This window comes from Lactuca virosa, chromosome 8 (assembly GCF_052849685.1).
Source record: "Lactuca virosa cultivar CGN04683 chromosome 8, Lactuca_virosa_CGN04683_v6, whole genome shotgun sequence".
Lineage (NCBI taxonomy): Eukaryota > Viridiplantae > Streptophyta > Magnoliopsida > Asterales > Asteraceae > Lactuca > Lactuca virosa.
The window spans coordinates 39,346,407-39,359,032 of record NC_136433.1 but is presented as its reverse complement, the minus strand read 5'-3'; the positions used below and the strand labels follow the sequence as shown (position 1 = coordinate 39,359,032).

Here is a 12,626-nt window from a genome sequence, read left to right as displayed (position 1 = left end):
TGTTTTGCTTGGAATATCTTTCTGATTCTTCTTTTTCAAGAAAAATATTTTGATTGCAGGTTAGTGAAGAATTGTCATAAGTTTCTATGGTTGAATGGTGTTAAATGAAGAAAAAAGATTCAGAAAACGGATATAGTTTTTTTTGTTTGAGCAAAGTTGACGAATGTTAGTTTTTTCTTTTGATTTAAATGTATGTTTATGTAACATCTTTATTTATATATTCAACCACCCAATGCTCTTATTTATTTGATTGTAGTTTTTCTATTTTGATTATGTTTATTTTCTATTATTTTTTTGTTGGGTTATCCTACACAACATATTTAAAAGACAATATTTAAAAGATAACATAATTTTTAACATTTGATATGTAATTATGATAGACTTATCATGATATGTTCTTCATATGAAAGTAATTTATCCATATTACTACGACAAAAATTACATATGACATTTACGAATATATATATATATATATATATATATATATATATATATATATATATATATATATATATTATGTGATTTGTTTAACATATATATGCACCTATGTATGTTATAAATTAATAATTAAATATTTTTATGTTTAATAATTGAAGGGATTAAAATGAAGCATCAAAACCAATTATTTAGACGAATATAATAATAATAATAATAATAATAATAAATACACATTTCCAAATACCGCATTCATTTGAAACTCACACTACAACTCAAGAGTTTTCTAATTTATGTATATTTATTAATTACAACTCAAGAGTTTTTAACTTATGATTATTAATTAATAATCACTAATAACTTTTTATTTTCTTTTCTTTTATAAGGTTGTAAAATTTTGCTCATTAAAAACATTAATGTATTTGAAGAGATTTGTCATTTAAATATGAAGAGTTAATATAAATATTATTATAGATGTTTTAGTGTTTTTATGTTATTAAAAGTTATAGTGTTTATTTTTCATATTTTTTATTATTCGTTGTATATATATCTTTTTTAATACAAATTTTATAATAGATGTTTTTCTATTTTTATGTTACTAAAAGTTGCAGTTCATATTTTTGTTTATACGTTTTGTTATCCGTTATATTATCATTCATTTGATATATAATTTGCACAATTATAAACGGTTTATAAAATGATCAAATAGTTGTGTATATCACAATGACTTAAAAATTAAACTATAATGTTTAATAAAACTAATATGTTAACTATATGTTTGCTTTACTACGAACATATTGTTTCACAGTAGAAATATTAAATAATAACTTGGTAAAAATTATTATTTTAACTATATAATTCTATTCTTGCGCAACGTGCGGGTATTCGCCTAGTAAAATAATAAAAATATAAGTTTTTTTTTATTTGTCTCGAACCCCCCTTTAAAATGCCACCTGTGTTAAAAACAAATGAGTATTTGCGTTTGGTGCACCCTTGTTTATCGAGCTGCCACGCTCACCTTGTTCGTACAACACGTGTGTCCTGGTCCACTTTATACGCGTCTATTGAAGACCCTGTTGACGCCATATAAACACCGGCGACCAACAGTGGTGGAGCAACTCAAAGACACAGATTGGTAACCGCGAAGATGAGTCAGGATCAACCAGAACGACATCAGGAAGTGCAAACGCAGCAAAAAGAACCAATAAAATATGGGGATGTATTTCAAGTTTCCGGCAAACTAGCTGACAAACCGGTGGCGCCACAAGATGCCGGCATGATGCAAGCAGCTGAGACGACGGTGTTTGGACAAACCCAGAAGGGTGGAACCGCCGCCGCCATGCAGGCTGCGGCTACAATCAACGAGAGAGCAGGGTTGGTCAGTCATGATGATCTCACCGTCACCGGTGATCAAGGAGTTGCTGTTACAGCCACCGACGTTCCCGGTGCCCGTGTTGTCACTGAAACAATTGCGGGAGAGGTCTAGATCTCACTTGATTGAAAATATTATTATATCTGACGTCGTTGTTAACTTATGAGTCCGTTTGTCAATTTTCCGGCAGGTGGTGCGGCGGTATGTGGAGGCTACACCGATACTCCAGCAGGAAGGTGGGGTTGGAGATTTGCATCAGCAAGGTTTTATTACGATCGGAGAAGCACTTGAAGCTGCATCAAGGACAACCGGGAACAAACCGGTGGAGCGGAGTGATGCTGCGGCAATTCAAGCGGCGGAAGTGAGGGCTACTGGCAGCAACCTGGTGATCCCCGGCGGACTTGCAGCTCAAGCTCAATCAGCTGCCACTTTGAACGCATCAACTCGCGAAGAAGATAAAGTCAGACTTAGCGAAGTTCTTACAGTAAGTATTCTTGCACAGGAAATAAGAAATTAATTAATCTTGTTTTTGATTCGTCATCTATTTATATATTTAATTATTACGTCGGGAAACTATACTTAAACAGGATGCAACGGTGAAGCTACCGGCGGATAAAGTGGCTACGAGGGAAGATGCCGAGGGTGTGTTGAGTGCAGAGAGGAGGAACAACCCTAATTTAACAGCGCATCCCGCCGGAGTAGCTGCTGCCATTGCAGCTGCTGCTAATCTGAACGAGAAAGTGGTGTGAGACGAGGAGGTTTGCATAGTTGCAGTAAATTGCCATGTTTTTTGTATTTAGTTGTAGTGTTAAACGAATCTCATGACTAAAAGTAATTTTGTTTGTATTTGTTTACATATATTTTGACGCTTTTATTACCAATGCACGTCGTAATGAAATCATGAAACATGGCCTACTGAAATAGAAATAAGGGAAGGATTGAATGATTGTAACGACAAAATTGCAAAAAGGGTGTTAGGCAAGTTTTAGTTCAAAATGAAATGTTGGTGCACACTGGTCCAATTTAAGATATCTTGTGTGATTTTGGTCTTTATGGTTGTATATTCTTGTGTTTTTGGTCCACATCCCATCTAAAATGACTAATATGCCCCTTAAATAATTATATTTTAGTTTTTTTTATTTATTTTTTTTATTCTTATGATAAAATAAAAAACAAAAACAAAATAAACAAACCATACGCACTCTCTCTCTCTTCCAAAATTAAGAAAACACAAGCACACACATATACACTCAAAAAATACACACTCAAATTATCCCACACTTCCTTCTTCTCATTCGCTCCATGCAAATGTTAATTAAAAGAAATATAAACGAGGAAAACTTTAGGTCAAGATAAAAAATTTATCTCATCTTCTTCCATTTTTTCTCGAGTTGCAGATTTCCAAAGGAAATAACAGCAAGTCTGCAATGGGGATCTATCGCCCCTTTTTTACTTCTTTTTTGAATTGAGCCCTTCTTCCACAGACCTCACCCCTTTAATTCCCCTAGCCACCACCGCTAGTCCATCCTACCATCTCCACCCCTATTTGTTCATGACCACCCTGTTATTCTTGTTCATCAATGTCGTCGGTGCTTGTTTATCATACGACACAGACAATTTCAGAAATCGATATCAAGTGTCTCTAGTTGTAGGTTTAGACTCAACACACACACTATCGACACTTGCCAACCTTAACAAAACCCACCTAAAAATTAGAAAAGAAATCATTAGCAGTAAGCATCGAGCATTTTGTATTGAGAAAAGAAATAATCGACCCACACATAGTTCACAAATTCATGGTAATCGAGAATCAAAGGCACCAACCATATGTCTTGTCTCATCTGCAAGTTTCAACAAAATCACCATTGTTGCAGGTTGGTGTTCTCCATTTGGTAATGTTTTAAACTCACTCGAGCTAATTACAAATCAGGACATGGAGAAGCCATAATAGCTTGAATAGACGAGGGTAAATGTGTTACTGGTGTTTATGGATTCAAAATTTTACATAAATTCTAGAAACTAGGGTTTGGACTGTGATTCTAGGGATTTTTCCGGTGATGTCCAGACAGGATGCACTGGCGACGACTAAAGCTCTGCTTTTAGTGGTTGGTGCGAACGATAAAGTGTATGCAAGATGTTACGAACTGGGGGGGAGCCATAGCCAAAAGGAGATGAAGTGACGATGGTGTTAGGAGGGATAACATCAGAGAGATGGGGAGAACCGGAGAAGAAGAGGTGTAGGGTTGGTGGGCCCTTTATTATTTTCAATTAACTAAAACCATTAATATAAATATAAAAAATGAAAAATATAATTACAAGGGCATAATTGTCTTTTTAATTATATAGGGACCAAAATCACTAAAAAGATCCAAAATTGGACCACTGGTGTACCACCAAACATTTTTGGACCAAAATCACATATTTTTGCCAACCACAAGGACCATTTTTGCAATTTTGTCGATTGTAACACTTGACAATTGTAATATTTAATTTCAATCGCCATCATATATGTCTAAAGTTGTCCCTAGCCAGGATTTTTTTTATGTCGACGTTTTAATAAATTCTTGATGTTCTACGTTTGCGGCCGTATTAAATTTGTTTGTCTTGTTTGTGCATTAATTAACCAACTTACTTGATATTTATTAAAATTTTGATAGTGTACGTAATCAGTTTTTTTTTTTTTTTTAAATTGTTAGCAACAATCGACCTCGAACCAATCGAATAGTGTTAGACCCTTTTAAATTAGACGACGACAAAAAAAAAAAAAACGATTTTCCATTGCTCATGGCTCAAAATGTCATTAATTAACCCATAAACCTATTAAAATAACATCTAATTAATCTAATGTCCAAAGGAACTATGAGTATCTTGCGAATACAAAAGTTAGTAACATAGTTCGCTACGTCGTTGCCCATACACATATATAACGATCATCCCATCTTACTTGGATCGCCCTTTTGCTTCTTGGCACAATGCTCGAACAAACTTCCATCGAAGCAACGTCTTACTGAATCTTTTGATAGGAAGCCATCTGAGTCCTTTGCAAGCACATAAAGAGCTCCCCATTCCAACTTGCTTGCAGTCCTATATATACATCGTTAATTACAAAACATGCATGTGGTTACTACTTACTACTAATAGATCTTCCACATATAATTAAGGACAAAGTCACAAAGCTACTCTCAAATAATGTTTCGTTTTTGCCCTCCTCTTTATCGCTATTGAAAATAACCCCAAAAGTTTGTTAATTTAGTGATCACTAAAAATTACCAGCCAAAGAAATCAAAGGCGTTGCGAGTGGCATCAGTCATATGCCAAAGCTCCTTGAATGTGAGTTTATTAGGAACTGTCCGAGCGTATTTGCTGAAAATGTTCTCAAGATTGGCTGGAATAAACCTGTATGCATGCAAGGACATTCACCATGCATGCCACAGCAATAATCAAAAACAAAATTAATTAATTAAGTCGTTTATTTTACTTTAATTAGCATGCCTACCAAGACCAATTAAGACGAACTTAAATTCCTAACCTTCCTTCTGTGTCGTAAGTCGCGGAATCACTTCCATGCTTCGCCCTGTGTATGTTTTCTATGTAAATGGGGAAGAAAGGTGATGGCAACCAAGTCTACCACAACATCCACATGTACACAATTAATCCAATTAGAACACAGCAATGCAAAATCGTCGCTTAAAACTAATCACCATATATGTTCATGTGACCTACTTGTTCAGTTGTTCTTGTCAAGAAATTAATAGTTTGATATCAGAAAATGCTCATCCAAAAAGTACAATTTTAGGCCACAAGGTTCGATTAGTGGTGGATTAATGGGTGATCAATTTAAGGGTCTTGTAAGTATATACAGTACTCAATACTGAAACAGAAAGTTAGACATTTTTAAGGTCAAAAGAGCTCGTTCCCATTTTTAGAACTGTAGTCAATTTTGTCAGAGTTTTGAACTTTTCTCATACTGAAATGGAACATCATATCATATCATTTTCCACCTATAATAAGTTATTGGGATCATTTTATCATATAGTCTACGTCAAAAGTGAACACGAAAAGTAAAGAAATTGACACAAAAAGGTCAAATAGCACCTATTTTATGATTAGCAACTTACAGGCAAAGTGACGTAACTCAGAGCCATATGGATTAATACCATGAATAAAAATGAAGCGAACGCATTGAATCCAAGGTCTCGACACCCTGTATAAATATAAACACTCGTGGTAATTATGAGATCATGTAAAGTGATCATATACAGCTGGACAGATCATATATAAAGCTTGCCTTTAAAAGTCTCCCAAGGAAAGATGATCCCGTTGTTATCTTGGTCAAAGAACGCTACGTGTTGCTGAAGAACAGACATATTGTTATGTTTGTGTCCCGATGTTCCATTCGGATGATCAGTATCTGGGGCAGTCACTGCTCTTGCCATGTCTGAAAGTACCCAAAACATCAAGAAAGTCACATCGATCCCAAAATATTTTCAAGATCGATTTTTTCACACATGCAGTAATTAACACATATACATACATGGCTTAGGGAGGTTGTTGTCGAGGTCTGACCGAATCTTTCTCTCGGAGGTAACCGGAGCCTTATCAGCTACTGTCAACATCGTATCTGCAGCCTTATCTTCCATACCCAATCTTCGTTGTTGTGCAGGTTACTACTAAGATATATTGCTACTGATTGGTCTTTTGAGTCTGGTCTGTGTAATGTTACTAGTGAAAAATGGTGTTAGCGTCTGCAACTATGTGTTATGTGGACGAGAGAGAAAGGTGTTAGCATGAAGTCGAACGATCGGATCATGAGATTTGAAGATTTCACTTGGAAATGGCATGCCCTCTAACCCTATTCTTGTGCATATTTCCTTGGGACACTTGTTTTATTCTTTTACATTCCATTTATAGCCATAGTCATTCTTAGTTCGACTCATTTGTTTGTGATTGAGACCACAATTTGAGTTATATCATATTAATTATGCAAATAAAGATAAAAATTTAATAGTTAAAAAGAGGGTCGGTAGGATTGAAACTTCTCTAAAGTATATTTTAAAAGGTTGTACCTTATAAAATAGAGAATTTCATAGTTTTTAGCTTTTAATTTTTAATAAAAAAATTGGAACTAAAAAAAAAGTTTGGTTTGGATGTTCGAACGTTGAACTTTTAGTTTAAACAAAATAATCTAAATCTAAAATCTAATTATAATATACCTTTAAGAAAAAGCTGTTGAGTTTTTTAATCAATTTACATAATTGCTTTTAAAAACATATTTATGTATTTATCTGTAACGTCCCAAAAATATTGAATATAAATTTTATTTTAAATAAATCAAAATCATTCATTCATTGTTTCAAAGACGATCAGAGTAAAAGTATTCTCAAAACATCATAATAAAATCGTAAACAATTAATGCGAAATAAATCTCCAGGGATGCATTGTGATCAAGTCATACCCTTCATTTTGAAACCATAAGTACCCGAAAACATTTTCAACATAAACCGTAAGCACAAAGCTTAATGAGTTTCCTCAAAATACCACATATCATACAAATGGGCCCACCCACCACATAACTAAATGAACCCAACCCAACATACATAATGACCACTACAAGGAAAATGATCATTAGCGGCGACAAAAGTCGCCGGTAATAAGCCAAGATGTCGCCGGTAATGGTAATAGCGGCGACGCGTCGCCGGTAATAAGTCGCCGCTACTACTTCGTCGTTATTGATGAACATGTCGCCGCTAATGATAGATGTCGCCGCTAATGAAGGCGTCGCCGCTAATGATATGTGTCGCCGGTAATAACCTTGTCGCCGGTAATAGTGTCGCCGGTAATTACGATTTTCATTTGTTAAAATTTGTTTTTGTAATTAACGATTTTGGTTGCAGGTAATAATGTACTCGGTAATTACATAGCAACATTCGATTAAATATCAAAAATAATAGTGTCGATGCTAATTACAAAACAAACATCCGATTATAATTAATTAAATATCAAAAGTCATAATAGCCGATTAAATATAAAAAGTAATAATGTCGCCCGGTATTAGTGTCGCCGGCAATTACAAAAAACAACCAAAGTTTTACAATCTACCAAGTAGCAAAGCGTGATAACATATGCAAATAAAACTCATCTCGGCCTATATACCATCATCTTCATTCTCATCGTTTCCTCGATTATTTTGGGATTGAAAAAACGAATACAGCTCATCCCTACATGCCGGGTCATTCAGCATCGCACATAGATTTTCCAACTACATAATTAATAACAACATATACAAACTTATAAGTTAAATTATCAAAAATAAACAAAAACTATGAAAATACATAGTTATTTTTAAACTAAGACAAAAAACCAAAGTACGTTGTTATTTTTTGCACTTGGGACAAAAACCTAATTACCAAACTTTTTAGCAAATAATCACCACAAAACCAAAATTACCAAATCAACATGCATTTTAAGATGATAAAGTAGATTGCTATTTTTAAACTAAGACAAAAAACCAAAGTACGTTGTTATTTTTTGCACTTGGGACAAAAACCTAATTACCAAACTTTTTAGCAAATAATCACCACAAAACCAAAATTACCAAAGTAGATTGTTTTACCTGTGATGGTTGTGATGGTTGTGGTGATGGTTGCGAAGGCTGTGGAATCGGTGGCAGAGCAGAAGGTTTACGGCCAATGCCTCTAATATGGCCACGTCGCTCTCCTAATACTTTCTCAAACGCAGTTCTTTCTTGAGCGGGTGTTAACTGACTTTCACCTTGAGTTTGTTCTAACAGCTCTTCAACTAACCGATTATGTAACTCCCAAAAGTGAGTAACAATTAAGTATAAATAAACATTTAATTATATGATAAAATTATAATTAAATACTTACATATTGTTGTTCCGCCTCAGCAGTAACAAATACATCATTCTTATCGGTGTGAGCTTTGCGAAACTTTTCCACTCTCTTCAGGTTCTGTTTAACTTTAAAAATTAGATTATATTTTAAATAAATAATTGCATGTATCGTACGTTACCTTCTTATAGCAAGTACTGCTATACGAGCTCGACCCCCCACGATTCACATTTGTTTGCATTTCACGGATTTTTTGTTCCTTTCTGAAGCAATTCTGTGTTCGTCTATTTGGAAATACTCAACTGCTTTCATCCAGTTATCAACTTCCATACCCTCTGGAGGGTTGGCTAATGCTCCCGGGATATCTTCATACCCTCTGACTGACATAAAATATTCTTTTGCGTCAGCTTTACGTTCTCGATAACCTTTTAACAAAGCTGCTTGAAAACTCTATGTCAACAAATTAGCTTGTACATCCCGGTACATCTGATCCAAATCAAACTTTTTCTACAAAAAAAAATTAACCAAGTAAAAAACAATTATAGTTAACCATATAAAATATATTTAAATAAATTATTACCGCTAAATGTTGTAATACGGTGTCCTGTATTGCAGGGGAAACTTTTTTCCAAGTCCATTTATCAAATGGGACCATCTGCCACATTGTTTTTCCAACTTCTCGGGAAAACATGTCTTTCGGATCTCCTACGGGATCAAATGTGATATCCCTATCATATTCCATGGTAATCGGTTTGCCCTTGTTCCGTAAGATCGCTTTTTCAAGCTTTATATTTTTTGCTTTGCCTCGAACTTTCCTTCGTGCAGTTTGCTCAACTACAAATGTAATTAAAAATTATTGAAAACGGTATTTAATTTATAATAACTGAACAAAATTAGTAAATAAAAATTCATAATAAAACTTACCGTCCTGCTCGTGATGACCAGCACCTCTACCACCTGGGAGAGGTGGGTCCTCAGCTCCATCACCTCCGTGTCCACGACCCATAACATCAGCCATGGTATACATAAACAAAACTCATATTGTCATCGTTTCCTGAAAAAATATAAGATATACAAATATAATTTTTATTACAAATACACATTACATAGAAATAAACATTTACATAGGACTAAACATTTCTATTTAAACAAGAAATCCAAATAAAGTTCATATTACAAACACGTATTACATAAGAACTATTCTAATCAGAATCTTCCTCATATCCTTCAGTGTCTTCTTCGGTATCATAATCAGAATCGGTCTCATCGTAATCAGTCTCGCAATCAGAAACATCATTGACTATACCAGTTGGCGGAGGAACTTCAGTTGCACTTTCTACATCAACAATGACTCTAGGAATGTTTTGAAAGTACATGCTGAAATCGATAAAAAGTGGAGCATCGGATGAAGATATATGTTGAAGTACATCTACATTGTCTACATTTTCGTGTGAGCCATTGTCATCATTTTGGACACGATCATCGTTTGATGGTAGATCCCAAATAATTCGATGGTTAACATGCTCGACAACACACCGATGGTTACTGTTTGGCTCTCTGATGTAGAACACTTGTTTGGCTTGTGAAGCATATATGAGTTGATCATCTTTGTATGCTTCGCGTCGTGTATCGATACTGGTGAAATTATCACTAGTAATAACTCCTGTTCGAGTATCAAACCACTTGCAACGAAATAGTACAGTTGAATAATCATGTGTATACCTCAACTCTATAATCTCTTCTAACTGGCCATAATATTTCTCACCTTTCTCACCCACCGCTAAAACCCCAGAGTTTTGTGTTGTACGTTGTGCGTCACGACTAAGTACCATAAACCTAACACCGTTGACTATGCATGCGGTGTAAGAATAAGCATTCATTTGCGGACCCATTGCAAGAGCCGACAACTCTTTGTGGAATTCTGGAGAGTTTTCTATTTTCATTTGATGAACCTAGCAATTATAAAGTAATATGTATTATGTATTCGTTAGATCAATGAAACAAATTTGTTTATTAATTTATATTACCTTTTCACGAAACCAATTACGAAATTCTCTCTTTTCATCACTTTGGGGATGTTCATATTTGAATTTCCTATGTTGATGACCAAAGGATATAGATTTAAAAAGATTAAAAAAAATTAAGGATGAAAGTTAGAGATAAGATTAGTTACTTGATATACTGTGTGACTTCTTCACAGCTATTCAATACAAACCATTCCATGTTACGCATTTCCGTTAAATTAAGAGTTTTGATTTGAGTTGTGCTGGCCGGTCGACATTTAGACTCAAACATCCAAAACTTTGTTTTTTCAATGACAACATCTTCATTTCTTTCCGGACGATTCTTTACATCTCGAAGGTACATCGAACAAAATGATAAAGCTTCTTCAGCAACATAACCCTCAGCTATAGAACCTTCCGGCCTTGCCTTGTTTCTGACATAGTTTTTTAGCTTTTTCATATACCTTTCGAAGGGATACATCCATCTCATACATATCGGGCCTCCGGCAATCGCTTCATCAGGTAAATGCAAAAGTAAATGAACCATAATGTCAAAAAACGCTGGAGGATAAATCAATTCTAACTTGCACAAGATTGCAATAATGTCTACTTTTGCTTTCCTCATATCCTCCACCTTCAATGTTCTGGAACAAAGTTGCTTGAAAAACGTACAAAGGTCTACAATAGGTGTATAAGTGTCTTTGTCTAACAACCCTCTTACTCCAATCGGTATCAGACGTTGCATAAGAATGTGGTGGTCATGCGATTTCAACCCAATAATGTTAGTATTGGTATCGTTCACTTTCTTACTGATGTTAGAACCAAACCCATCCGGCAGTTTAACATCTTTTATAAATTGACAAAAGAGTTGTCGACTAGATTTCGTGAAAGAGTATCTTGCATGGGATCTATGAAACTTGTCACCATTTTTTTGCAACCATTCATTTCTCCGAATGTTTAGAATTCTCAAGTCCTCTCGTGCATTTGATGTGTCTTTGCTTTTATCGTTCATTAGAAGAGTACCTAACAAACTCCCGTCCACATTTTTCTCAACATGCATGAAATCTATGTTATGTTTCAACTGTAGAGAAGACCAATACTCGAGTTCGAAGAAAATGCTTCTTTTCGACCATTTCAACTCGTAATCTTGCCGCTTTGGCTCCCCGCCTCCATGCTCAGGATGTTTACCCGGTTTACGAGTTAGTAGACGACCTAGTTGCTCTTGTATGTAGTCATTACTAAAGTGTCTCGGGGCGGGTCTTGTCTCTTCCATCCCGTTAAAGTCCAACCTCTTTCTTAACGGATCATTAGCATCTAGGAAACGACGATGACCGATATATACGACTTTGTTTGTTGCACGGTACGAAGGAGTGTCTTCATTGCAAGTAGCACATGCTTTATACCCTTGCCCACTCCAACCTGATAGACTACTACGAGCTGGCCAGTCGTTTATTGTCCACAACAACATAGCTCTCATCGTGAAGAATGTGTTTGTCACCGCATCTTTAATACGTACGCCTGAGTGCCACAAATCTTTAAGCTCTTCCACCAACGGCCTAAGGAAAACATCCATATCCTTACCAGGAGCTTTCGGGCCAGGAATCAACAAAGTCAACATGAATGATGACTCTCATACAAAGCCAGGGTGGCAGATTGTATGTGGTGAGTATGACCGGCCATGTGCTATGTGGATTACACATGTTTCCAATGGATTGAAACCGTCAGCTGAAAGACCTAGGCATACGTTACGGGGTTCACTCGAGAAGTCGGGGTATTTTTTTATCAAAATCTTGCCAATGTTCCCCATCAACAGGATGAAGCATCACACCATCTTCTGAACGTCCGGTACTATGCCAAATCATATTTTTGGCAGTGTGTCTCGAACAATATAAACGTCGTAGTCTAGGGGTCACAGGAAAGTACCGTAACACCTTATGAGGTACTTTCTTACCCTTGGTGTTTTTA

At 35.4% G+C, this 12,626-nt stretch overlaps 3 protein-coding genes across 3 annotated transcripts; 1 reads left to right on the top strand and 2 right to left on the bottom strand.

Moving 5' to 3' along the window:
- The first annotated feature begins 1,501 nt into the window (after positions 1-1,501).
- LOC145132622 (late embryogenesis abundant protein D-34-like) lies at positions 1,502-2,834 on the top strand. Its single transcript, XM_079067480.1, has 3 exons — positions 1,502-1,915; positions 1,998-2,291; positions 2,395-2,834. The coding sequence occupies exons 1-3, from the start codon at positions 1,583-1,585 to the stop codon at positions 2,554-2,556; spliced, it is 789 nt and encodes a 262-aa protein (XP_078923606.1). The 5' UTR covers positions 1,502-1,582; the 3' UTR covers positions 2,557-2,834.
- A 1,846-nt stretch (positions 2,835-4,680) lies between these two features.
- LOC145133304 (peroxygenase-like) lies at positions 4,681-6,504 on the bottom strand. Its single transcript, XM_079068250.1, has 6 exons — positions 6,342-6,504; positions 6,096-6,245; positions 5,926-6,011; positions 5,337-5,431; positions 5,078-5,203; positions 4,681-4,891 (listed from the first exon to the last, which is right to left on the bottom strand). Exons 1-6 carry the CDS (start codon positions 6,445-6,447, stop codon positions 4,738-4,740), a joined length of 717 nt encoding a protein of 238 aa, XP_078924376.1. The 5' UTR covers positions 6,448-6,504; the 3' UTR covers positions 4,681-4,737.
- A 3,356-nt stretch (positions 6,505-9,860) lies between these two features.
- LOC145130268 (uncharacterized) lies at positions 9,861-12,234 on the bottom strand. The gene is made up of 3 exons (XM_079065100.1): positions 10,841-12,234; positions 10,686-10,752; positions 9,861-10,610 (listed from the first exon to the last, which is right to left on the bottom strand). Exons 1-3 carry the CDS (start codon positions 12,232-12,234, stop codon positions 9,861-9,863), a joined length of 2,211 nt encoding a protein of 736 aa, XP_078921226.1.
- Between the last annotated feature and the right edge of the window lie 392 nt (positions 12,235-12,626).

Excerpts from the sequence above, each read along its gene's own strand:
- LOC145133304 (XM_079068250.1), bottom strand. The coding sequence starts at position 6,447 with ATGGAAGATAAGGCTGCAGATACGATGTTGACAGTAGCTGATAAGGCT. Across the intron at positions 6,246-6,341 it reads CAACAACCTCCCTAAGCCAT|ACATGGCAAGAGCAGTGACT; the intron begins GTATGTATATGT and ends GGGTACTTTCAG. Across the intron at positions 5,432-5,925 it reads TGAGTTACGTCACTTTGCCT|ACTTGGTTGCCATCACCTTT; the intron begins GTAAGTTGCTAA and ends ATGTTGTGGTAG.
- LOC145130268 (XM_079065100.1), bottom strand. The coding sequence starts at position 12,234 with ATGGATGTTTTCCTTAGGCCGTTGGTGGAAGAGCTTAAAGATTTGTGG. Across the intron at positions 10,753-10,840 it reads AGCTGTGAAGAAGTCACACA|GAAATTCAAATATGAACATC; the intron begins GTATATCAAGTA and ends TCATCAACATAG. Across the intron at positions 10,611-10,685 it reads GTAATTGGTTTCGTGAAAAG|GTTCATCAAATGAAAATAGA; the intron begins GTAATATAAATT and ends TATAATTGCTAG.
- LOC145132622 (XM_079067480.1), top strand. The coding sequence starts at position 1,583 with ATGAGTCAGGATCAACCAGAACGACATCAGGAAGTGCAAACGCAGCAA. Across the intron at positions 1,916-1,997 it reads CTGAAACAATTGCGGGAGAG|GTGGTGCGGCGGTATGTGGA; the intron begins GTCTAGATCTCA and ends ATTTTCCGGCAG. Across the intron at positions 2,292-2,394 it reads GACTTAGCGAAGTTCTTACA|GATGCAACGGTGAAGCTACC; the intron begins GTAAGTATTCTT and ends ATACTTAAACAG.